The sequence below is a fragment of the Protopterus annectens genome, chromosome 13.part0 (genome assembly GCF_019279795.1).
Source record: "Protopterus annectens isolate FY-2018-M chromosome 13.part0, PAN1.0, whole genome shotgun sequence".
Lineage (NCBI taxonomy): Eukaryota > Metazoa > Chordata > Ceratodontiformes > Protopteridae > Protopterus > Protopterus annectens.
Window position 1 is genome coordinate 297,806,376 of NC_056747.1, and position 27,152 is coordinate 297,833,527.

Sequence of the window (27,152 nt, forward strand, 5' to 3'; positions counted from 1 at the left end):
TTAAGCTTACTGTTCCACAGTTATATCTTGAGTGTATTCATTACCAATAAGTAATAAACCTCTTGTCAGCAAGAAAAACAAAACATAGTACCTGTGTGTCAGTCTTCATGTTAATCCTGGCTTTATTAACATTTGAGACAGTAACTAGAGCAGTACACAAAACCAGATGGTCAGTTTGACCAGTTTTGGGTTGAAAACCAAATGAACACCCAACAATAGCAAATGAGTACTACTGGAGTGTGAGCAGCTAATACTGTGAGCAATAGAAGAGGTGTGAAGCTGCAATCACTGATACTGGATTAGCCACTAGTGCAATGCATGATGGAAAATGTCCGCTCCACTAACGAGACCTGTGACTACTACAGGAGCAAGACTGTCGATAGGAAAATGCCTTAAATTTTGCTGTACTGTCTTTCAGATAAATCTCTGGGTTACATAAGGCATAGGGATCCTGTCATAGCCTAGTGTGGGGGCCTATTAAGCCAAATAGGTACAATTGCGTTATGACCAGCCCTGCCTAATAGAATACTGTTGGTGTATGTCAGCTCCCAGTCTAATTACAGAAGATTCAGATTCCTTCCATGGTTTTAACACTTTAATGTGTGATGTGGTTTCTGTGGTTTTCTCTATCCATTTTCTTATTGTGTAGTTCACTTTGTTCATTCTCTGGTCTGCCCCAAAAAATCCTTACCATCTTACTAGAAGGTTATTTTCAGCAGAATAAACTAATGGTAACCATTCTTATTTTAAACTCTCTGAGCTTGGCCTTTATTATATGCCCTTGTTGTATTGTTTGTACCCTTTGTATGTGTCCTTTAACTATTACTGTAACGTGTTAAGCTGTCATGCAACTTTGTAACGTGTGCTGTCACGTTTTTAAATGACAGTTTTCCTCTTCTCCAGTCTCCTTTGATATGTCTAGTAAGCCTTGGAAGCATCTACTCAATGAGGAAGAATGCTGTAGAAGCTTCTGACACAACTCACAGAAAAAAGGAGAGCAGAGAAGGGTTTACCTGGTATACATAGAGCTGTTTCAATCTTGTTAGCACCGTTCTGCCCAAAAGAATAAAGGACTGTTTAAGGGAACCCAAAAGAATAAAGGACTGTTTAAGGGAACATCAATAATCAAAATCTGTTCCAAGACCACTGCATCTCAGGCATAGGAGCAATTTATTTTAAACTACAGTGATTGTGCTTCTGAACTTTCTAGTACTATGAAATGATCGCTGACAGATACCAGTTTGAAATATTATCATATGATCTACTGCCTTACATTTTTTAGCAAATGATCTCTGGTGTTACACATTTAATTTTATTAATTAATTTTTATTTATTTTTTTTTTTTAAGGATTCCAGACACACCAAATGGAAGACTGGTTGTGCCTTCAATAGAGCTTAACTCTGAACCACTTTATGGTGAGCTTTTCTTTGGAATATTTTTGTGTTGATGGAAATGCTATATAATATCTGGTGAAATCAAGGGGGAGATGTAGACCTCATTAGAGGGGCTGCTGTAATTGAATGGCAGTTCAGCCAATGTAAGCTCTAGGGAGATCGCTATCAATAGGGGCCGTCATTCAGGCAGCCATGAAGGTGATTTATTACCCTCAGGAGCTTCCTTGCAATGGCATTTGTAGTTGACTTAAACTCCGATGGGCAGGAGGATGTGATTCTAATCACTGCAGAGGCCCACAATGCCTTCCCCTTGCAAGCGCAAGCTTCTGCACACCTGCATTGATGGTTACCGCCAAACAGTAACTTGGCAAGCCTAATGCCCATCTTCATTCTATGTGTTTGTATTGCCACCTCCTACTCTGAGGGATCTGACAGTGATGGGTCAGAACTGCCTTCCTGCCCCTAGAATTGGTGGGCCCATTTTCCCCCTGCCAGTTCCATCAGGCATCTAAACTCTTAAAGTATAATTAGGGCTTATTCCTCCATGTCAATATAACTGGCTAGATTGAAGAAATATTAATGTCCTAGTTTACTACTCTCTCTACTGTTTTTTTTTCAAAGCTTTTGATTAATGTAGCATGATGTGGTTTTGAACTCCTGCATAATGGCTAGTATACTTCTTCTGTGTTCAGTTGAGCAGCTTACTCGTTGATTTTTTTCATAATATGTAATATATAATAAATATAATGTAAAATGTAAAGGGGCTCAGCTCCCTGTACCCCTCACACCCACCTTACTTTGGGTATAATGATGCCATGGCCATATAACAGTGAAGATAAAGTACCACCTTGCACAAACAGTGGAGTTACTGTAACAAAGTAAAAGTGCAAACGTTCGATGAGTTGTGATATAAGCTTACCATGTAAATTAGCTCACAAAAAGTTATGAGTGTAGGGCAAAAAGTAATTTTCAAGTCTTGGTAGTTTATCAACCTTAAACCATTTCAGATTGCAGAATTTGTACTGTTTCTTGGAGCTGATTTAGGTAATACTGTGGAGAGTAACAGTAGTTGGGGTGTGAAAGTTTTATGATCTGGGGAGTTTAATAGTACATACATTAATTGTTCTGGCATCGTTTTTTTTTTTTTGATAGTTTGGTTTTCCATCTTTGGTGGTTCGATTGAAAAACACTCTCCATCTTCATCTCTCTTTTTATAGCTTTTGTGGAGCTTCTGTTTGGTATTTGCGTCCCTAAGTACACTGCTAGATTTTAAATTACAGAAGCAAATACTTTACATTAGAATGTGTTTTCATAGTGATGAACACCGTATAACTTCACTATAATTTGCTTGCCTTATTTTCTACATTAGTCATGTGTTTATATTCATTTGTCAATTATTTGTAATAGCTTCTTTATCTGATGTAAACTGCATGCTTATTTTGTTTGCATTAATCAAGGTTCTCCGATTAGGCTAGGCATAAGGCTTCACATCTCCCATTTTGATTTAAATTGTGGCATTTTTTTTTGCACATGACATTATAAAACTGGAAATTTCATATTCCTTTTTATGATTCTGCTTATGGTACTTTTGTATCCTTGTATTATACCATATTCTGTTAATATTTAGGAAATTAACTCACATCACATATTCAGCATGGTGGACTCTCAGCAATTGTCCTATGAATGTCTAATATCTCTCAAATATCCAGATTTTGGAGGGATGCCATTAACTTTGTCTCAAATGTTTGTCCCATCCCTCCTAAAAGTGAAAATTATTTCAAAAGTTCTAAGGTTAATTGGACAAGCATTTAAAAAGTGACCATAATTATTTTTTATTTTGTTCATAACTTTGAAGGTAAAATTTGAGAACTGGTTTTACTTTGGGTTATCTAATGAAGCAGCAGATGGTGAACTGCTGAAACCTACGTCATCAAAATAAACTGAATGAAGAGACAGTTCAGCAAAGCTGGACTCTGAGGCTGTGATGCTACTAAGTAGTTTTGTAGGGAGGCATGACCCCTGTACATTGTGACAGGAGAACAGTGTATGAAACTGTATGGGCATGTCTTAATATTATCAAAAATTTCTTAATAGCCTGTTGAATTTATTGTAGTGTTGGCCCCTTCTGTCTTGCCTTGAATCTAGGAGCTCTAGTGAAGGAAGAAATAACTTTATCCTTGTACTGGAGAAGGTCATCCGTCTCCATCTCTGCTGTTGTCCTGGCTTATTCTGCAGTTTATTCTGTGTGTCACCTTTGTTAACAAATTTGGTCAGTTTTAACATTAACATGTAATTTTGGTTATAAACTGGAATAAAACTTCTTGCAGTTTTTACAGAAACATAAACATGCAGAAGCTTTGCAGTTGTCAACCTCTCAGAGTTGAAAAGTATGCAATTTATCATGACACTTGTAATATCTATATTAAAATCATGCAAGCTGAGTCTTACTACAAAATATACAGAATTTTTCAAATTCATCATTTTCTTGTGACACAGATTGGTTGATTTTATGTAGTGAATTTTGAATGTAGATCCTTGTAAACTGAGCAGACTATCAGACCTTTTAGGATGTGAATTGAGAATCGTCAATGATTATTTATATTTGTTTATTGGGGTAGTGCGCTGATCAGTATAGACCATCTTCATGCTCAACCAGAGTGAAATGCAAAACATTGCACAAAAAACAAGAAAAAAGTAGAAACTTAGTAAAGGCATTATACAAATATGCAGTTAAACTCAGCCAAGAGATTTTCCACTTTATTGACATTGATAACACATTACTGACAACTTATGAGAATTTGTATGAAAAATTTAATTGCAAGGAACACTTAATGGATATTGATTGTTTTCTTTAAATGCGTTATGGCTGAATATATTCATTTGAATTAGCCACTAGGTGGAACTACAAAAAATTAATTGAAGGTAGCTTGTTACTCCATTAGACATTATTTTATTATTATTACTTTTCTAGATTATGAATTCTTTTTTTATTTCATGAATGGCAGTAGGTGTTTTCATTACTATAGTTGCTCTAATCTACATTTAAAAGACTTGTATGTTAAGTTGCAGTAGTAGATGCAAATGATCACATTGACGTATTTCCTGTTTAAATGTACTGTCATGTCTTTTGATGAACTGATGAAGCTGAGGTGATTCAGCGAAACCTGTCTTCCTTGGGTATTTGTAATAAAAGCATTTTTACTTAATGCTGCCTGTTTTCAATGATTTTTTTTTAAATCTCTGTACATCCCATAATTTCTAACTTAAATAGTTCAGTTCAAATAATGAGTTGCTCTGGAGAGGAGGGCAAACTCTTGCCTCACTTTAGGAACACCTTGTAGTAGTCTGAGTCCCAGTTTTGATGAACTGGAATTTGGCAATTAGTAGCTTGAAGAAATGTCACAGTATCATCACTTTATCAAGGTTGACATCCTGATTTTATGAAATGTTCCTTACCTGCCAGCGAATTTAATATTTCCAATTAGCTGTCTGGTTATAATGAACACATTTTAGCATAGTTGCTGTAGGCACCGCCTTTGGATTTAGTAGTCTGCATTTATCATTTGTTTAGTGTACTGTGAGTATGCCTTATGCTACCTTTATAATCCACTGTCATGAATTCTAGGAGGTACTGCTTAGATGCAAGACTGTACTGCTGTAACAATTTTACTGTGTACTATGAGTATGCCTTATGCTACCTTTATAATCCACTCTCTTGAATTCTAGGAGGTACTGCTTAGATACGAGACTGTACTGCTGTAACAATTTTGCCCTCATTTAGATGGCACAGTTGTGTTTTCTTACCCACTGTAACCATAAATGTGTGAGAAATAAGTTACTAGGTTAGTAAAGCCATGTACCTACCACCCTTCTTGAGAATTGTTTTTCGTATGAGGACTGTTGGTTAAATATAGTATGGCAAGTTTAACAATGGTATTTCCATGTTGTTCCTTCTCTGCAGTGTCCATAGTGGTGGTTATTGACTGTGCAAGTAGATAATCTTATGTTTGTTATACACTTGCAGACTTATTTTAAGATGTTCAACAAACAAAATAGGACAGCCCTTCAAAGACACAAACAGAACCCTTCCAGTTTTCTAGTGCAACAGTAAGCGAAGGATCTCCTCTTTCTGAGTGTTATCAGCTTCAGGGCCTTTTGGGTATTATTTCTTCACTCCGACTTTTTCCATCAGGCTTACATAGTGTATTCTGCTGAATTGCTTGTTTTTTTTCCTTGATGAAAATGTGTACGTACTTTGAGTTTTGTTTATTTTACAGATAGGAGTTGTACTGTTTATTTTAAGCTATTTCTGAGGTTTTGTGGAGTTTTTAACACTTTTAAAATGTTTTCTGGCAATTTGATTGTTTAAATGAATTTCTGTACTAAGGCCGTTTCAATGCCATTCCTCTTATTGCCACATGCTGCCAGAACCATGAGTAATTTGTGGCCATTTTCATTGCATTAAAGCTTCCTTTGAAAGTTTTGACAAGAAAACTTGCTGTTTTTACAATTTCTTCATTGGGGCAATGATTATTTGTGTGAGCTACTTCAGGATGGCTTATTCTAGGCATCCATTAAGGTGCATTTAATGACCATCTCTGCTTGTCTTCCTATGGATTTCCCTCTTTTTTTTCACTTTTAAAACAGTAAGTAAAAGGGTCACACACAAAACCCTATCTGTTAAAAAACACCAAAAGAAAAATCTAGCAAAGCTAGACTTCTACTGTGCGTTTCCTTAAACCTCTTGTATTAGAGGCCACAAAGGATATATGCAAATTACCCATTAAGGACATCAGGTGTTTCTGAATGTCCATGACTTTTTCCTTTTAATCTGTTTGGACAAATTCAGGCCAATAAAGCCAAACCCCATTAGCTGTGGACATGCATGTTTCTGCCTTCTTATGGAATCATCAGCATAGCATAAGTGGAATGTTTGGCTAACATTTGGAAACACAGGGTTGTCGTACCCAGCTGATATCCATAAACCTTAGGGTGGCTGCAAAATATCCCAACTAGCAAACTAAAACAATAAGTAAAAAGGTCACACAGAAAAAAACAATCGGTTAAAAAACCTCAAAAAGAAAAATCTAGCAAAGCTAGACTTTCCGCTGTGTGATTCCTTGTATTAGAGGCGATACGGGATAAATGCAAATTTCTCTTTAAGGACTTCAGGTGTTTCAGCTAAATGGCAATTCTGAATGTCCATGATTTTTTTTTCTTTTAAGTCGGTTTATGGTCAAATTCAGTCCAATAAAGCCAAACTCCATTAGCTGTGGACATGCATGTTTCTGCCTTCTTATGCCAACATCAGCATAATCATCATCTCTTTTGGTAAAACAACTCATGAAATGAATATTGTATACAAGACTCCCTAGCAAGCAAATTCTTCCTTTGTTGGATCTCGGCTGTGTTCTTTACCTTTGAATGGTCAGCTTATGCTGATCTCTATTCTTAACATGGAAAACTGTTTTGCTTATTGCTCTGACATTTGCAAGATGAGTTTCTGAGCTGCAAGTTTTCATGGTGAGACAACCTAACCTGATTTTCTAGAGGGATCGGGTTGTGTTACACCCTAACCCTTCTTTCATGCTGAAAGTGGGCTCAGAATTTACTCTTAATTATTCTGTTAATCTCTTATTTTTTGAAGCTAAGAATAAGGGAGAGAGTAGAATTCATACCCTGGATGTGCAAATGCAGCTGAGGTGCTACCTTGATGGAACAAAGCCCTTTAGGAATGTCTAAAGGCTTTTATGCTTTTTATTTCCTTTTCTGGGGCAAAGAAAGGTCAACCTGTTTCTAAGCAAATCATTGCACATTGGTTGTCCTCTGGTGGCATGTTTTGTTAAACCCACCAAGACAAGGCAAATCCAGGCAAAGTAAGGGCATGTTTCACCAAGGCCTTTTCCTCTCTCTAAATGTATTCTAGATGCTGCAGCTTGGTCCTCCATCCATACCTTGATGAAGCACTGCATACATGATGCCTTTTCTAGATCCAGCGCAATCTTCACAATAACTGATCTTCAGGGTCTCCTGGACCCTTATCCATCCTCCACCCAGGTTGAGTAAACTTTGGGAATCTACACATGTGCCAGTAAGGCAGGTATTTGAACAGTTGAACAAGTTCTACTTAACCTGTAACAGTAGATCTTCGTAGAGCACACTGCCTTACTGGCAGTATCCTCCCACCATTACCCCTTTTGGTGGGTGTGTATAGTTTGCTATTGGAGTGACTGTTGAATTTTGTTCAGCAACCTTTATTTTGTGTGTGTGTGTGTGTGTGTGTGTGTGTGTGTGTGTGTGTGTGTGTGTGTGTGTGTGTGTGTGTGTGTGTGTGTGTGGCATTTGGAATGGAAAAGTAGGTGTTCATAAAGCCTGTGTTTTCATCCGTTCTTATTGTTGTACCCTAGAAGACTGGAAAGGTCTTGCTTGTGGGTTTGAAGGGCTGTCCTGGTCCTTCCTACTCACAGACAGGCAGTGGAAATATTTGTAACCTTTGACTGACTGCTTGGGAGAGAGTAGCAGGACACTATTATCCATATACCAGAAAGGCAGTGTGTTATACAAACATCTACTGTTACAAGTAAGTAGAACTTGTGCAACTGTACTTTTCTTGATTAAAAGAACCAAAGGTGACACTTGCCTGTATGGAATTTATGGGAAACTTATAGCTCTTCTCTATGACTATGTACACCTTTCACTCAAGTAGAAACATAACTTCTAGAGAAGTTGACAGTGTGTATATTGAATAAAGAAGACCTTAAAACATCAGGCCACACTCCCCTTGGGTCCTCCACTGAAGTACATGGAAGACTTTGTCTCAACCAACCCAGAACTACAGCTAACTGTTTCTTGAGGCACATTCAGTTAGGAGGATAGTTCTGAGTTTGCCATGCATGGAGAAACATTAGTAAGAATATAATGGGTCCTGGAAGAAGAAAATGGCCATGTCCTGGAAGTTACCTATTCCTTTCATGTCTTTCTCTAATAAAATGAGCACAACCAAGAGGTTAATTGTCTATCTCTACTGGAAAGGTACTTTACAGGGATCCCACCAAGAAAACAGGATTTTATTCCTTTCTTTTTTATGCCTGCAAGGTGCTCATGTGGGTGCATATAAGAGACTTCAGTCATGTCATTTTATATGATGTTTCATTGCTTCTGCAAGGCTGTAGAAGACCTCATTATAGACAGCTTGGGTGCATTTTTGGCTCATTGGTATCTGCAAATCTCACAGGATATGTTTGTGGTTTGCCTTGGGTGGGATAGCATTTTCCGTCGTCTTTTCTCCAGTATTGTGGTATTAGCCGTAATAGATAAAACCCTGCACCTGACATGTCTGATGTTCACTTCCCTGGACAACTGGTTTGGCCTTTTCAAGAATCTGTTTTGTCAGATTTGATCTCTGCCGTCCCTTGTCTACAATACCGAGGAACCACCTCTGTCTTTGAGTAATCCTTCCCAATTCTGGTGCAAAGCTTCTCTGTCTTAACCCTGTTAGACATTGTGCAGAACCACATATGTCATCCCTTTGACAGGGTAGATAAGATCAGGGAGCATTTGCTCTGATTTGCATCTCAAAGTAGACCCAGACACTTCTGCTGGACTTTGAGTCTCATGGTAGTAATTCTGTTCACAATAGCTTTGAGCAAACTCCATGTGCACATTTTACAGTGGACACATTCAGACAGTGGTTGCAGGGTCATTCTTTCTTAGGTCAGTTATTTGCCTCAGACTGCTTAAAGGTGGTGTATTTCAGGTTATAACCTGGAGATATGGTTCCTGTTTTGTTTTGTTTTCACCATCAACATAGCCCTTATGTTTGAGCTGTCCACAGGACAGGTATAGAACTCACTTCATGTTTGTCATGTTTTAAAGTTGATGGCATCCAGTGATGAAACGTCTTGATACTAAGGTTTCAGAAAAAAAGATTGCTTTACTGCTAGCCCAGCAGACTCTAGACGTCCTCCTGAAATGAAAACTTCTCTCAAGTTAAATTTACTAAACAGTTTTGTGGTGTCCACACGAGATGGTTTGGCTTCCCTATTACTTTCTGTAAAGGGAAGCAGTTTGCGTCTTGGAGTAGCCAGACAACCAACTCAACTTCGTAGTGGTGGTGGTGGTCTGCATTACAGAGAAATTTTATGCCCTGATGAACATCACAATTTCAGGTTCTCTCCCATAGGTATATCACTTCAGAATTTGGCCTTTGACGTGTTTTTAGAATACCATATTTCCCAAATTTCATTGAAAATTTGAAGTGAAGCTTTTGACAGACTACCCTTGTACATATTCCTGCTAATCCCTCTTCTTCTGATGAAATTCAGTGTAGAAAATCCAGGGCTTGTCCTCACTGCCTGTGGCGGTACTTAGTGTAGTTTCAGTTTTGAATCTTGGCATCCTCAGGAATAAATCTGGTTCAAGGGGTATAATTTTATCACTGTAGGAAGAAGACTGCATCCATGTCAGGGCTTGGTTCCTTCAATAGTGCTAGTCTAGCTAACAGCCTTTTCAGGAGAGATTCTGGAGTTTCTGAAAGGTGCTTGGAAGTCTTCTGTAGGGTCACCTATAAGGTCAGAAACCAAACAAGTGGAACCAGCAGGATTAAAGTCAACCAAAATTACTCAAGTAAATCCTACTGAAATGAACAGTCCAATGGCAACAGCTGTACTCGTGATTCAAAATAGAGGACAAAGCCACTCAGTTTTGAAAATCTGTTTAATAAAATGGTTTAGCAATTTTGGCCATCAAAACAGACTTCATCAGAACAAACTGAATGAAACATTGCTGTGGTTTACATAGGATTCATAATCAAATTAAGTTACATCACTTCCGGTTGAATTCATGTTACATTATTTCCTATTAAAAAGACTAATTTTTAAAAATGCACTGACAAACAGCTATCAAAAATAAGATTACAAAATGTATATACATATTGAATAAAGGTTTCTTATGTTAGTTACATGTATGTATGTATTAACTGTTTATACTTTGTTTTATATAATGTAATGTATGTTAAACAAATAGTATACATTGGTCACAGTGTGGCACTTCTCATTTTCAGTACTGCCCATATAGATATATAACCTTTAAAATTTTTCAGAGCCTCCAATATTCATATTTAAAAGGTGTCAAAACTTGAAAAACATTCTTGAAAAGAAAAGAAAAGAAAAACTGGGGGCATATCTCTGGAAGAGTTCCATCTGTTACATATAAATGTGGGGCATGTAAGCAATACCTTTACATTGATAATGCAGAACAAATGAAAGCTGATCTAAATGGCAATATAAAGGGCAGTAAAATTATTTATTTATTTATTTCATTTGTTTACCGAGTTTTGTCCGACTGGGCATGAGTCCCATTTTCAACGGAGGCCCAGGGAGAAAAGCTCCACATTTACAGATAGACACAACTGAACGAACAAGTTGAACACACATTAATTAGACAATGTATAAAGCAAACAAATTTACAATTGTTTGATTAGAGGAGTTCTTTACATTGCTTTTTGGAAAATTTGCCCATCGTTTTATGTTGGTAAAACTGAAAGGTTATTAAAAAAGGCAAATGTATGAGCATTTATATGATATCAAAAACAAGGTAGAGACGAATGCCTTTTATAAACATATTATGGCACGTGTAAACAGTATTTTTCTATTCTTTGTACTTTATGATGTTCCCAATGACCCAAGAAGGGACCAGTGGGAGGCTAACGTAGAATATTATGAACTTTATTGGCAGTTGAGATGGGATGCTACCAATCCTCCAGATTTAAATGACAGTATATCTATAGTGCCAGTTTTAGTCAAGGTTTTTATAAATTTTGTAATCTTATTTTTGGTAGTGTATTTGTACGTGTATTTAAAAAAAGTTAGTCTGTTTTTAACAGGAAGTGATGTACCATGATGAATTCAACAGGAAGTGATGTAACTTGATTTGATTGTGAATGCTAGATTTTACAATATCACAAAACAACAGTATACTACCCCAGTTGTCATATATCATTAGAAAGCTTTCGATTAATTGAATAATCATTTGACATCTTGGATTTATCTTGTACACTTGCAGAGATATAACATTTTCTTTGACCATAACACCAGTAATTTTTGGCATATAAAATACATTTTTTCTTTCTTATATCCGCCAGGTAAAATACACATCTACAGACAGTTTATCAGATATTGCAACTCTTATGAAGTGTACTTTCAGTAGAGGGTTTAGGAAAAAGCTCTCGGGAAGCAAATGTTTTCCTGACTTAGAACACGCCAGGAAACAAAGGAATTATTTAGCTTCCTGCTCTTCAGGATTGAATGAGTTAATAGAGTAAAAAATAAGCAAACCAGAAAAGGGAGAGCTTGTATGGTTAAAAAGAAATTTCTCTAAGCAGTTAAAGAAAATGGTAAAGTATGCAAGGAATGCAGATCAGAAAAGAAAAGCATATGAAGAAGCAACTGGGGTGCAGCCAGGGAGATGTGGCAAACTGTATTAAGTCAGGATAAATAACTACTAGAGGGGATTAAAAAGGAGCAAAACCATATTTCAATACTTGGGAGAAAAGAAGTACTGGTTCAGAAATAAATTAAGCAAGAAAGAAAAGCAAAGATATAAATAAGTCAAGGAGGAAGGCATGAGTTCACAGGATCGTAGGTGTTTACTAGGCTAACTAACACAAGGCACTTTTTAAGTTTAGGTGTGTATTCTGAATCTTTCTCAAGTTCCGATACCCTTGATAAGTGTAAGCAGAGGCTTGGGAGATAAAACATTTACAAACAGGGGCCTGGGAGATGAACTATTTACAGGTTGCCTGTGTCCATTAGAGACATAGGTGTCAAGCCATGGACATATTTCCTCCTCCTCATCCAGCTGTCAAAGTTACACTTGAATTGAGTTAGGGAGGAACTCTGCTTCACATGGATGGGGAAGCTTGTTCCAGAGATGGGGTAATCTCAGGGATACATACCTGTTTCTCCAGCATGTCCTATTTATATCACAGTCAAGGTTTAAGTCTTTAGAATGGGTAATTCTGGTGCTTTGTTTTGTGGATATGCAGGAGGCCCATCAGAGTGGGGTCTGACAGTGCCCTGAATGCCAGACATAGATCTCCCCTCAACAGTCTGTAGGAGACAGAATATAGGGATAGAGCCTTGATACAGTCTGCATATGGGTTTTGCACCTAACCTCTTGAGTTAATCAACATAGCCCTAGTGGGTATTGTTAAATGTCTTGGCCATCTCAACATAGGCAGTGTGAACCATTTTGCACTCATCCATTGCTTTTGTGACCTTCTCAAAGAAGTCCACCAGACTGAGTAGGCATGGCCTGTCCTTGGTGAAACCAAACTAGGTTGGGTCCAGTGTGTGGTGATTTACTATCAGTATTGATCAATTTCTTGATAATTCTTTCAATGGTTTTTCATATAAGACAAGTGTGATGTATGGGTCTGTAGTGTCCAGGGTCTGTAGATGGTCCACCTTTGTGCAGAGGGATGACTGTTGCTGTTGTCCATTCATGAGGAATGAAGCCTTTTCAGAGGCTATGGTTGAATAGCAGTTCCAGAGGGCCCGATAGTTCATGCCTAATGCTATTAGAAGGCATCCTGGAATATTGTCTGTGCCCATTGATGCAGTGTTCTTGGCCTTAGAGAGAGTATTAAGGACCAGTATCCCTAGTGATAGCATGGGGAGTTGTATTTGATGGTATTTCCCAAGAGAAGGTTGAAGGGGAAAGAGGTTCTCACTGAAGTCTTTGCTTCAGTATCCAAGGAATATTGGGAAGAATTCCAGTATGGGAAAGGCAAATAGCAATGTATGAGAAAAGGGGGAGACAGAGTTATAGATGGAGGAAGGGTTGGTGAAGAATTTAAAACATTAAGAAAGTGACCAAATGGGCTGTCACATGGGATTGTTAGATTGCAAGCAAATGTGTTAATAGATTTTTGCATAGAACTGTTCATAAGATTATAGAGAAGACAGGGCTTCCACAGGACTGGAGAAGTACCATGGTGGTACCCTTGTACAGATGTATGGTGACTAATCTTCTCTTGGATTGACAGGCTGGTAAGTCAGCCAGAGACCATTGACATTGGCCTTGATTTCAGAGAAGCAAATGCCAAGAAGGAGCTGTCCAAGGATTGATCCCTGAGGGACTCCACTTATGACTGGCCTGTTCGTAGAGGTGACTAATCTTCTCTTGATTGGCATTTGTAAGATGGTGCATGGCATTTTAAGAAAAAAGCTAACTACTAGAAGGATAAAACATCCGGAATAATAGTCAACATGGTCTTAACACAGAGAAGTCATACCAGACTGTTCTGATCAATTTCTATGACTGATTCATTAGGAGTGACTGGCTTTGTCCACTGAATGTGGGTCATGTGCTAGACTTTTTAAACTAAGCCCTGCTTTGGACGCATCTAGAGGAAGTGAAGGGTCTCTGAGTTGAGACAAAATTTCATAGAGTGGATTAGAAAATGACTAGTGAGGGAAGAGAAAAGAAAAAGTAGTGGAAAACAGAGGTTGTCCAAGGAGGAGCATGCAGTTAGTGGTATACCATAGGGGTTGATCACTGGTACAGGTTGTTTGTAGTATCTGAATGAAAGTCACATGCTGCTTGAAAATTGGTTGGAGGAGAGGACTTATAGGTAGTGGTGAGAATAGTTGTCCAGTTAGTGTTGCACAGCAGGGACTCAATTCTGGTGTCAACATAGTTTATTGCGTTTAAAAACATTGGACGTGGATAGCAAGAGTAACCAGTTTGTGGATTGCACAAAGTTGGGATGAGTAGCGGAGGATATGAGAGAGAGTCTGAAAAGTGATTTAACATATGGTGTCTACTGTTCACTGATGACCAGTGGAAATGACTACTGCTGAGCAGCCATAGCCGCAAAGTGCTGTGTGAAGTCAGGCGGTCATACTACAAGCAATGGGTAAAGGAAAGGAAAAATAAGTCATCATGACATCAATGCATCATCAACAGTACACTGAGAGGGTAGCAGCCAAGGCTAATAAAAATGCTGGGATGCTTTGCTAGAGAAATAAATTCAAGGAAGTGATCTTGTCAGTCATTCTTGCATGATTTTGCCTGTTCTGGAAACTATTTAACATTAACTATTTAACATTAACAAATCTACTCAAGCTACACGCTCTAAGGATATAAACCTCAACACAACAATGAATAGAACATGCTGGAGGGGATAGATTCCCTTTGCAGAGACTTCCCTTACTATCTGCATAAGACAGAGCCCCTCACTATCACTCTTCAAGAGGAACCTTGATGAGTGGATGGGTAACAGAAAGTTCACACCGGGGATCACACCAACAGCACTACTAGATAGGGGCCAAGGGTACTAGCTGCTAGTACAAGGGTCTAGGGAACTACTAAAGGGGGTGGTGAATACTGCACAACGTGGCTGGGTTAAATATATGCCTTCGGGCAGATAGCCCAGTACCAGCCTATGAACCTATGAGTATCGGACCAAAAATGAGGCAAAGTCAGGATCAGGGGATGATTGAGAGATGCCATGTGCAAAAACACCCAATCAACATTTCCGACCCCTGGTATGATTGTGTACATCTTGGATGTCTGCTTGAGATCAGGTGAATGCTTGAATACATAGTGGTTGCAGCTGTCAAAAATGCACAGTACAACACCCCCCCCCCCAATTTCTTAACTCAAGAATCATGAAGACCCAAAGTCAGGACTATATTTTAAGTATTGTGCTTGCATACTTAGGAAGTTGCTAGAATAAGCTTTGAATGAGCAAATATTTACTAAAGAATATGAAGTCTGAAACTTGCTTGTTAGAATAGCAGATTCTACGGTCTTCGTGTTGCAAAGTTTCTAATCTGATAAAGGGTAACCCAGTGTGCAGTGTCATTTGTGGGCTGACATTTTTGTGGTAGTTCGATTTTAACACACAGGAGTTTGAAGTTTAGAAACTGATCATACTAGGTGAGGTTGATGTCTGTAGTTTGAATAGAATTGGAAGTGGTGAAGTTTAGGTGACCAGGTTGGAAAAAACTTGGATTTGTCGTGTTTAACTTTGGGCAGGTATTGTTGTTTCATAGATGAATTAAGCTGAATCCCTTTTAGAATGAACTATATATCATTTCAGTGTTATTGCAAGAAAGGCAAAAAAGAGAGAGAAATCCCTGTCTTGTACTCCAGACAGCCTGTGTTCAACTATAGGTGCAGGCTGTATAGAGAACAGGCAGGGAAACATAGGGGTGGCTGACACTGGTTCACCCATCCTGGGAGGAGGGGAGGCTAACTAGGCTCACTGTAGTAGCAGCATTAAGAACCTGGCAAGCTATGAGATGCAAGCAGTATACTGCTTGGTTGGAGGGCAGTGCATGTGTGGAAGCATGCACATACCTCCTCAAGGCAGCCATTGTGAACCTTACAGGCAGTTGTGAGGTGTTGAAGGGGTTAGTATATTGTTCCCAGCAGCAGTATGACACTGCATCTGCATCTCTGATCATCTTACTGGTCATGGATGTGGGCAGGATTGAGCCTGCAGCTGGTTAAGGTGTCTGGTAGATACAGTATGTGAGTTAAGAGGCTCTGGTGGAAGCTGATGGTAGCTGCAGGGAAGGTAGGAAAAATGGGGGAATACAATGTTACTGGAGAAAATTAGATGGTAGAATTATCTGCATACTGTATAATAGTGGGCTGAAAGTATTTAGGTTTGACATTCATAAATGTAGTAAGTCGTAGTGGATCAATAACGGAGCATTAAAGAACATCAAGTTGTACAGAGTTGGGCAGTGAAACCATTTAACTACCAGAGGACAATTAACTGGGTAACTTGTGGACCATTTTATGTTTGAGGAAGTGAGGCTTAAGTTTGTAAGTTTAGATATGAGGATGTTATGTCTGACCATACTGAAAGCTTTTGAAAAGCCTAGAAATATGACACTGCTTTGAAATTTGTCATTAAATTGTTGCTTAATTTGATTTTTGAAATTAAGAATTGCAGTTTTGTATTCATTTCCTGACAGAGAACTGTATTGACAGTAGGTTATCACAGCTTATGATGAATGCAGTTTTCAAAGATTTGATGTGGGGAGTATAGGTGTGGGTCCTGTATTCGGTGTTCAGTGTTGTAAGTTTAGATTTCAGAGTCTGCATCTCACTACCATGGAATTATATACCCTAACACTCATCCACCTGTCCAAATTATTTTTAAAAGACAGAGCCCCTCACTATCACTCTTAGAGGAACCTTGATGAGTGGATGGGTAACAGAAAGTTCACACCGGGGATCACACCAACAGCACTACTAGATAGGGGCCAAGGGTACTAGCTGCTAGTACAAGGGTCTAGGGAACTACTAAAGGGGCGGTGAATACCGCACAACGTGGCTGGGCTAATATATGCCTTTGGGCAGATAGCCCAGTACTAACCTATGAGTATCAGACCAAAAATGAGGCAAAGTCAGGATCAGGGGATGATTGAGAGATGCCCTGTGCAAAAACACCCAATCAGCATTTCCGACCCCTGGTATGATTGTGTACATCTTGGTTGTCTGCTTGAGATCAGGTGAATGCTTGAATACATAGTGGTTGCAGCTGTCAGAAATGCACAGTACAACCCCCCCCCCCCCAATTTCTTAACTCAAGAATCATGAAGACCCAAAGTCAGGACTATATTTTAAGTATTGTGCTTGCATACTTAGGAAGTTGCTAGAATAAACTTTGAATGAACAAATATTTACTAAAGAATATGAAGTCTGAAACTTGCTTGTTAGAATGGCAGATTCTACGGTCTTCGTGTTGCAAAGTTTCTAATCTGATAAATGGTAACCCAGTGTGCAGTGTCATTTGTGGGTTGACATTTTTGTGGTAGTTCGGTTTTAACACACAGGAGTTTGAAGTTTAGAAACTGATCATACTAGGTGAGGTTGATGTCTGTAGTTTGAATAGAATTGGAAGTGGTGAAGTTTAGGTGACCAGGTTGGAAAAAACTTGGATTTATGGTGTTTAACTTTGGGCAGGTATTGTTGTTTCATAGATGAATTAAGCTGAATCCATTTTAGAATGAACTATATATCATTTCAGTGTTATTGCAAGAAAGGCAAAAAAGAAAGAGAAATCCCTGTCTTGCACTCCAGACAGCCTGTGTTCAACTATAGGTGCAGGCTGTATAGAGAACAGGCAGGGAAACATAGGAGTGGCTGACACTGGTTCACCCATCCTGGGAGGAGGGGAGGTTACCTAGGCTCACTGTAATAGCAGCATTAAGAACCTGGCAAACTATGAGATGCAAGCAGTGTACTGCTTGGTTGGAGGGCAGTGCATGTGTGGAAGCATGCACATAGCTCCTCAAGGCAGCAGCCATTGTGAACCTTACAGGCAGTTGTGAGGTGTTGAAGGGGTTAGTATATTGTTCCCAGCAGCAGTATGACACTGCATCTGCATCTCTGATCATCTTACTGGTCACGGATGTGGGCAGGATTGAGCCTGCAGCTGGTTAAGGTGTCTGGTAGATAAAGTATATGAGTTAAGAGGCTCTGGTGGCAGCTGATGGTTAGCTGCAGGGAAGGTAGGAAAAATGGGGGAATACAATGTTATTGGGAGAAAATTAGATGGTAGAATTATCTGCATACTATATAATAGTGGGCTGAAAGTATTTAGGTATGACATTCATAAATGTAGTAAGTCGTAGTGGATCAGTAACGGAGCATTAAAGAACATCAAGTTATACAGAGTTGGGCAGTGAAACCATTTAACTACCAGGGGACATTTAACTGGGTAACTTGTGGACCATTTTATGTTTGAGGAAGTGAGGCTTAAGTTTCTAAGTTAAATATGAGGATGTTATGGCTGACCATACTGAAAGCTTTTGAAAAGTCTAAAAATATGACACTGCTTTGAAATGTGTCATTAAATTGTTGCTTAATTTGATTTTTGAAATTAAGAATTGCAGTTTTGTATTCATTTCCTGACAGAGAACCGTATTGACAGTAGGTTATCACAGCTTATGATGAATGCAGTTTTCAAGGATTTGATGTGGGGAGTATAGGTGTGGGTCCTGAATTTGGTGTTCAGTGTTGTAAGTTTAGATTTCAGAGTCTGCATCTCACTACCATGGAGTTATATACCCTACCACCCATCCACCTGTCCAAATTATTTTTAAAACCGATAAGAGAACGTGTGTTTTTTTTTTGTTTTTTTTAAGGAAAAGATTCCACCTTCTTCTGTGAAAAGAATTTCCAAGAATTCTGGCATTACCTGTTTTTGTGTTTGCCAACAAGTTGTGATGTCTTCTTCAGTGTTCTGTACTTCACACTCTGGGCTTAACAGACCTTCAAAGAGCCTGTCTCCAATCCATCTAGTATCATAAACTCAGTCATGTAAATACTCATCTATTTTTTTTAATAAACAAATTGTATCTAATTTTCTAATTCTGAGAGGCAGAGAATTCCACCAGCAAGCAACTGTAAAATAAAAGGAATTATCCAGAACCTGACTTTTTCATTTAGGGGTTACTAACAAATAATCTTTATTTCTAGTTTATTTTTGAGAGTTTTTTTGTTATACCCACACTTCCTCTTAAGTCTTCAGATTTAAAACACCTGTACCTAAATAATATATTTTACTGAGAATAAAGAAGTCTCACTAAGTCTGTCTTTATACATCTTCCCCCTAAAACTTATCTGTTGAGTATAAAATCTCTGTATCCTTTCCAATCTTTCAGTTGTAATGAAGTAAACATACAGACATTCCCAGCATATTCTATTACAGGTCATACTATGGTTTTAAATAGTGGGACCAACATTTCTGTGTTTCTACACACCAAGGTTCTGAAAATATTCATAATCTCTATGCATGTTCTTTTAATAATAATCATAAGATGTAAACCAAAATTGAAGTCGCAATCAACTTTTATTCCTAAGTCCTTAACACTACTCACTATGCCCAAAGTGATGTTATTTAGTGCATAAGGATAGAACTTGCTGTCACTACCAAAATGAAGAATACAAGTTTTTTTATATTAAATTCCATATTAACAGATAACCACATGTACAAGTCATCCAAGCAACCCTGAACTTTACTGTGATCCTCAACTGTAGTAACAACGGACTATCTTAGAGTCATCAGCATACTTAATAAGTATAGGAAATGTCATAAAAAGTCTAAATAAAACTTGCCCTACAACAGAGCCCAGAGGTACTCCAGAAAAAAATTAGACTTGGATAAATAAAATATTCCCAAGTGAACTTTACTAGTTCTAAAACATAACCAATTCCTAACCTACCTTATCACATAGTGAATCAGACTGAGTTGCCACATTTGGAATATTACTTTGTCATGACGGATAGTGTCAGAATGCTTTAGCCTTATTCAAGTAGATAATATCCACACATAACCCATTTTTCAATGCTTCCCATAGTCATTGGTAGAATGGTAATAATTTTGTCCTACAGGATCACCCGTGGGTAAATTCATGTCACGTTGTGTCTATACCTGAATCTAATGTGTCAAATATATATTTATTAATGACCCACTCAAACCATTTTGCCAATATACTTGTTAGACTAATGGGTCTATAATTCTCAACAGGTGTAGTTTCACCTCTTTACCATGCTTATTTGGGACAAATGTAAAGTCCAGTATATTAATCAATAACTGTCGGAACTTTTTCAGAATTTTCCTAATTTCCCATATTAGAAGCATTGCCACCCTTGACCACTAAATCACCTTTCTGGGTTTTTTTTTTTTTTTTTTTAACAGTACCTATAATTGAAATGCAAAACTTATTAATACCAAATCCTTTCATTTCAACACTGTTCTGTTTAGGAGGTGTATAAAATAAGCAAATCTTAATTATTTGATTTTATTGCACAATTCTTACTGCATTATTTCATACCATCACTAACATAAAAATATGCTATATTAACTTATTTACGTATACAGTGATACGCCACTCCCCTGTCTTGCTCTGTCTCGCATTGTGGTACCCATTATGACCGGGTAAATGCACAGGTTTATTTTTCCATAAAACCATGTTTCTGTTATCCTAAATACATTTCTGTTACCCCACTCTTACTACTAATATTGGTTTTATTATTCAGACTTTCAGCATTAAACATAAGAAATCTATTAACATTTTTTCCCACTTGTTGGCCCTTTATTTGAACCAGTTACTGTTTCTCTAAAAGGGAACCCTTTACACATATTTTAACTTTCTCTGAAAATGTATAATATATGTATGTATGTGTGTAAGTGAGTGTGTGTGTGTATGTGTGTGTGTATGTATGTGTGTGTGTGTGTGTGTGTGTGTGTGTAGATATACACACACATATATATATATATATATATATATATATATAAATACTGTATTATATTTATTACCAAGGTGGCTAAGATGAACTTCAACTCTAATAAAAGATGAATTAACTACCATCTCCTCCTACAGCATAATGCCTTTCAATAAAGCATACTGACTTTGCTGCCTAATGGAGGTAGTATAGCCCCTTTATTAATGTATGCTTAAATTCTAACCAACTATATTAGAAGTGAATATAGTAACAGAGACAAAACTGGAACTGAGATCTTTAGAAAAGGGTAGGAGCCAACTACATAGGAAAAAAGTGGGAATTGTGGGGACAATACATACAGTGGAGGAATGAGGTTTAAAAGCAGGCTGGACTTAAATGAGCTATGTAATGTTTGACCAAAAAAGATTGTGTAGATTATAAGTGATATATAATGTTTGTAACTTGGAGTATCAGTATGGCTTGTGATGTAAAATGCTTGCAACTAAGATTGTGTCAGTGTGGTTCGTTTTCATGTATAGAAATGTATGATTGCTTATATTGTAAGTGATGGTTTAATAAAGATGATTGTTTAAAAAAAGGGACAGGAATTGAATAATTTTTGTAATGTTGCTTAGGATGTATGGTATATAGCAGTATATGTGAAGTATAATGTTTCATTTTAACTTGTTAATACCGTTTGATTAGTTTTGTATAAATGTAAATGTGCCTGCGTCACAAGTGATAATTCAATAAAGGTGTTTAAAAAACATTATTTTTACTCAAATCTCTAACACCTGTAACATAACTTGGATATAAGAAATTGTTATTTTTACCAGCACCATTCACTCGTACTCCTGCCACTACAATCATCACATCATATCTGTTTTATACTGCAAGCATTCTCTTCTGAGCGCATAGTATGTCATACTTTTTATAGCCATGTAGGCATGATATAGTAACAACTATTTTATTTGATCTTGGAAGTATGTTTTGTGTGGCTAACAGTATCTAAGGCTTTTAATAGGGAAAGGAATATGCAGATATAAATTTGTCACTATCCCTGCTGTATTGACTGTTTCCCTGAATGAGTGTAGAGCTTTATTAGTACTATGAAATGGTCAAAAACCATGTTGGTTGAGGTTAAAGGTTGTTCCTGTGTAAGATATTGTAAAAGTTGCTTATGGACACGTTTTCCAGTAATTTTGAAAGTGAAGATAGTAGTGCTGTTGACCTCAAGTTTGTGATATCAGTTGAATTACCTCATTTTTGGAGGGGAATGATGTGTAACTTTTTCCAGAGCTTGGGGACATATAATTCTTGTATAGATCTGTTTGAGGATAGAAAATGGGGTTGGCTATGATGTTAGCTGCTATTTTTAGAAACTTGCTAGGTAAATTATCTGCAGAGGTAGAGCATTTTTTTAGCTTGTTAAGCAGATGTTTGATGGTAGTTGTAGGCACATTCTGAATGTTGAATCTAGAAACGGAATAAAAAAGCAACAAACCAAGGTCACGGATCTTAAGAGCTCACCAAATTTATTCAGACTTAGGGCTTCATTTCCAAGCCTTCAACAAGTATAAAATTCACAATCATCATCTCATCTTAAATAGTATAAAACTTAATCAATAAATCAGTCATTCAGTCAACCACTTAATCACTTAACCAATTCAAATAACATATTTCCAATTACATTCTTTGTTCAACCCAAAGGGTTCCAGGGTGTTGTAATTTAAAATAAAAAAAGGTTTCTTTACTAAGCAATTTGTCCTTAATATTTCCACATTCCCCTAATGACATTTCTATATATTTTTTTCTAAAATACAGCCCTTCACACTCTCTGGATTGAGTTGTGTGCAGAAGCAAAGTGATGCCCCAAGTTGGCTATCAAGCTTTCGATTTTTAATATCACTAATGTGTTCTTGCAGGCGACTTTTAAAAGTTCTGCCTGTCTCCCCTATACAATATAAATTGTAACCACATTTCAGGACATAAATTACCCCTTCCGTTTTGCACATAAATAATCCTCTAGCGGTAAACCTCACATTATTTTCGGAAATGTATTTTCAACATATTTACAAATGGAGCATTTATTACAAATTTTTGTACTTGGATTATTAATACTAGGACTAATATCTGTAGGGACATCTGGTGGCACAAAACGGTTATGCACCACCATGTCAGCTAAATTTCTACTTGTCTTATAAGAGACATTTACATATTTCTGAAGTAAATGTTTTAAATCCTTATCTCTCACTAGCATCGACCAATATTTTTTAAACTTCTTTTATTATATCAGTTGGTAAGATGTTCTACGTAGTTACAAAGTATACATTCACTGTTCTTCTTTTTCTTATTGCTATTATTTAGACATTCCTTACCCATTTCTCTTTTTCCGATCTTAATCAGGTTTTTTGAAACACTTTCTTCATTTGTCTGCCTTTTTATATTTATCACTTAATAGTTTCTCCTCAGATTCTTTCACCATCCTTTCTTCATACCCCCTTTCCAAAAACATATTTTCTGCCAATATTAGCTCCTTTTAAAATACACTATCAGAGCTACACAATCTATTTATTCTTAGAAATTCATTGTACGGCAATACCGAGATTAAATGTTGTGGATGGCAGCTAGTTCCAAAGATAAATGCATTATTCTGATCAAATTTTCTGTGGACGGTAGTTTCTAAGTACCCAACATCTATATCCAAAACGTTAATTTCTTTCCCCATTTGTATGCCTTCAAATTTAAAGCCAAAACTATTAACCTGTAAGTCCTTTGCAAACAATTGTGCTTCTTCCATATTCCCTTTACACAAAAAATTCAGATCAATGAATCTGAAATATTGTAGCACTTGTGATTTAGAAAAAATGTGTGTGTGTGTGTGTGTATGTATATATATATATATATATATATATATTCTGCTTCAGATTTGGCTATTACTATATTTGCATACATTGGGGCGAATGCTGCCCCCATTGCCGTTCCCTGTAATTGATGATAAACATCCCCAGTAAATGTAAAGAAATTATTTTTAAGGCAAAAATCTACAAGTTCTGTCATAAAGTGGGCTAGGGGAGAAATCTCCCAAATAATAGAAAAGTGCTCTTATTCCATACTTATGTTTAATATTGGTATATAAGCTTTTGACGTTCAGACGTAGCCAATGCATGTTCTTATTCCAAACATTTTTACTAATTTTCTGCAAAAAAAACTGACTGTCCTTAATATACGATGGTAAGGCAAATACATAGGTTTTTAAATATTCATGCAATAATGCACACAGGTTTTTAAATATTCATGCAATAATACACACAAATTTTTCAAGAAGTATTTTCCAGCTGAAACTATTGGTCTGCCCTTCAGATTCTGGATGCCCTTCTGTGTCTTAGGCAACAGTCGAATAAAGCTATGCATGTTTTATCTATACCAAACTTCTTTTTTTAAATCATTACTAGTAAACTATCCTAGACGCAGGCGTTTTTGAAGCAATCTCATATTTTTTAATAGCTTCATAATAATCTCCTATGTCACATTTTTCATGCACTTCCTTATCTTCCAAATGAGCAAGACACATTTTCATATATTGCACATGATTCAGAATGACTGATTCCTCTTATCTGATCGTTTAACTACCATTCTTTTGTCTGCACACAGTGCGTTAAAGGCTAACCATTGCTCTTTTGTCAGGTTATATGTAATGTTTTGCTCATCTCTTATTAAATCAAAATGCAATTTTTCTACTACGAAATTCAGGATAGAAATAAAACTTTGTATATTCACATTTACAAATGGAGGTATAAACAAAGATTTACTTTGAATTGCTTCTGTGTTCAATGTACTATAAGCATTTATCCTATCTTCTGAATGTAGAAATAGCTTGGGATTTTTTAGTGAAGTCAAGCTGGGTTGAGATAAAACCCTTTGTAATGGATTCTGTACTGCATATAAATAATTATTACATTTTGTTGCCTGGTTGCATACTTGCATGGTTGCATTCTGTAGTAGTCTTAATTAACCAGGGTGCATCCAGAACTGTTAAGTAAATGGCAAAAGATAAATTTAGAAGCAAGTTGTAGCTATCTAAAATTAATGAATGAGTTTTTTTAGACCACAGGAAGAAACTCTTGCTACTAATATTATGCAACAACAAGAGACATTGTATGAACAGTTTCCTGAAATTGTTGTTGATAAAGCCGTGAGCACAATAACTGACAATGTTAGTGTATATGCACGCAAAACTATACAATAGAAACGCAAAACTATACAACAGAAACATAAAACATTAGAGAGGGATACTGCACATTTTAAAAAAAGGCCATGTCTTTTCTTGGCCTAGGCCACAAAGACCAGTAATAGCCACAGCTAATTCTAGTGGGATAAGAGCATCTAATGAAAAGAGAGATCATTTGAAATAGCTCCCAGGCCACGTCATAATTTTGTGGAACAAGACACAGAGTAACAACAAATAGTTCTGTGATTCTTAAGCCAAATGAAGTACAACACTGTGTAACCGAGGGGCTATTAACCAAACACCAGTGAACACCACAAATCTATCTGGTGAAATAATCAATTTGGATAATGCTATTTCACAAGTGGAGAATGAAGTACCACCAAGCCAACGAGTAGTTAGAAGGAAAGAGATTGTACAAAGTACAACACAAACCTTCCCATTTTTTCCCCTACCTATACGCCAAGAGAGAGGAAGACAACCTTACAGTCCCAACAGCAGAGGCAGAATGAAAAGGAAGGAGCAGCCAAAGATGATGGAATATCCCACGTTGAAGAAAATGTGGAACCAGATTTGAAGCAGAACATTGTATGGAATATATCGTGACAAAATCTAACTAAAGATGAAATCTTAGTGCTACAGAAAGGTGTGTCATTTATTCCTGCTCAGGCAGCAGACATTCTGGACACTATAGTTTATTTAAAAATGTTTTTAAGAAATGTTATGTTAAAGTTGAACTTTTCTAATGAAATGAAGCAAGGAGTAACAACCTTTAGGAAACCCAGTAGTTATATGCTACCCAACCATCCTATCTTAGAGGCATTTGGTAGGATGTGTGAAGATGAGCTGTATAACACATTGAATACACATTCCAAGAGTGACAAATATAAGAATTTAAGTTGGAAGGAGAAGAAGGTCCTATCAGGACTGCTAGAAAATACACAAATTGTAGTTTGACCTGCAGACAGGGGGGGGGGGGGTGACTGCAGTCATGGATAGAGAATACCATTATAGTTCATTACATAACATGCTTGCTGATGACAAAGCGTATAAGCCTAAGCCTGTTACTATCGATTATATCCAAGATAGGCATAGAGTTATTATGATTATTATTAATGATTTCATGATTAATTATGGTATCTCAATGGAACTGGTTCAATTCCTGATAGTTAAACATCCAAGGGCAACCTAAGATGCATAAGGACTCACAGTTTCCATCTTTTAACCCTATAGTTGCAGGCTGAGTTTGGATCACTGAACCATTTTCCATTTTTATAGAAAAGAAAATTAGACCTGTCTTGGATAAGTATTGTTGAAAGATTCCAAGCACTTCCTAGTGAACCTTTATACATATAGTGAAACGTCAACTATGAGTGGGGAACACTATTTAGTCTCCCTTGAAGTAACCTCCCTTTTTAAATCAATATCGAATTGTGAAGGTGTTGAATACTTACATAGATTTCTTCTCCATAACAGTGACTATGGATGACAGCTCATAGACATGATATGTAGGTTTATGGAAGTTGTGTTGGAAAATGTTTGTTTTTGATAGCAAATACTACTTAACGCAAAAGTGTAGCTATGGGCACATGCTGTGCTAATAGCTATGCCACCGCAGTTATGGCTCAATGGGAAGTGGAACAGTTGTTCTCCCTAGAAATGTATAAGAACCATGTGAAGTTTTACCACAGATTTGTGGATATTTTTCTTGTGTGGGACAGTACCCTTCCAGCATTGAAGAAATTTGTCAGTGATGCAGAAGTCACTACTAGCTTCCTGAAGTTTGCAATAAATCATTCACTTGAAGGGCTGCCATTCTTGGACATATTTGTAATGAAACAAAATGAAGGTATGTTTGACACCAAGGTTTATAGAAAAGAGTGCTATCGTAACACATTATTGTATAGGACAAGCATGCACCCTAGAAAAACCTTTTCAAATATAGTTAAAGGACAAGGAATAAAGGTTTCACGTTTGAGCAACTAGGAACCCACATTCGAAGAAGGATTGGTAACCCTGCAAAATAATTTATATGACAGAGGTTATAAAAAGAAGGAAGTGACTGATAAGTTGGGAGAAGTAAAGATACTTAGGGAAGAAAGAGCAAGGCCATATTTTTCAAATAAGACAGATAAAGCATTAAACAGAACTGATACAATGATTAGTAAGAATGTAGTTAATGTCTCTATTATCATATACAAGTGATGTGAGGAAAGTAAGAGACGCCTTTAATAAACACTGGCCACTTCTTATGACAGATAGAAGAATTAGGGAA

General features: G+C 37.1%; 1 protein-coding gene across 1 annotated transcript in view; it reads left to right on the forward strand.

Moving 5' to 3' along the window:
- The window catches only part of TJP3 (tight junction protein 3), a gene marked incomplete at its 5' end in the record, with an annotated part of 839,650 nt that overhangs the window by 407,878 nt on the left and 404,620 nt on the right, over positions 1-27,152 (forward strand). Inside the window, 1 exon segment of the mRNA XM_044053884.1 lies at positions 1,349-1,416. Within this exon segment, the coding sequence (XP_043909819.1) occupies positions 1,349-1,416 (68 nt within the window).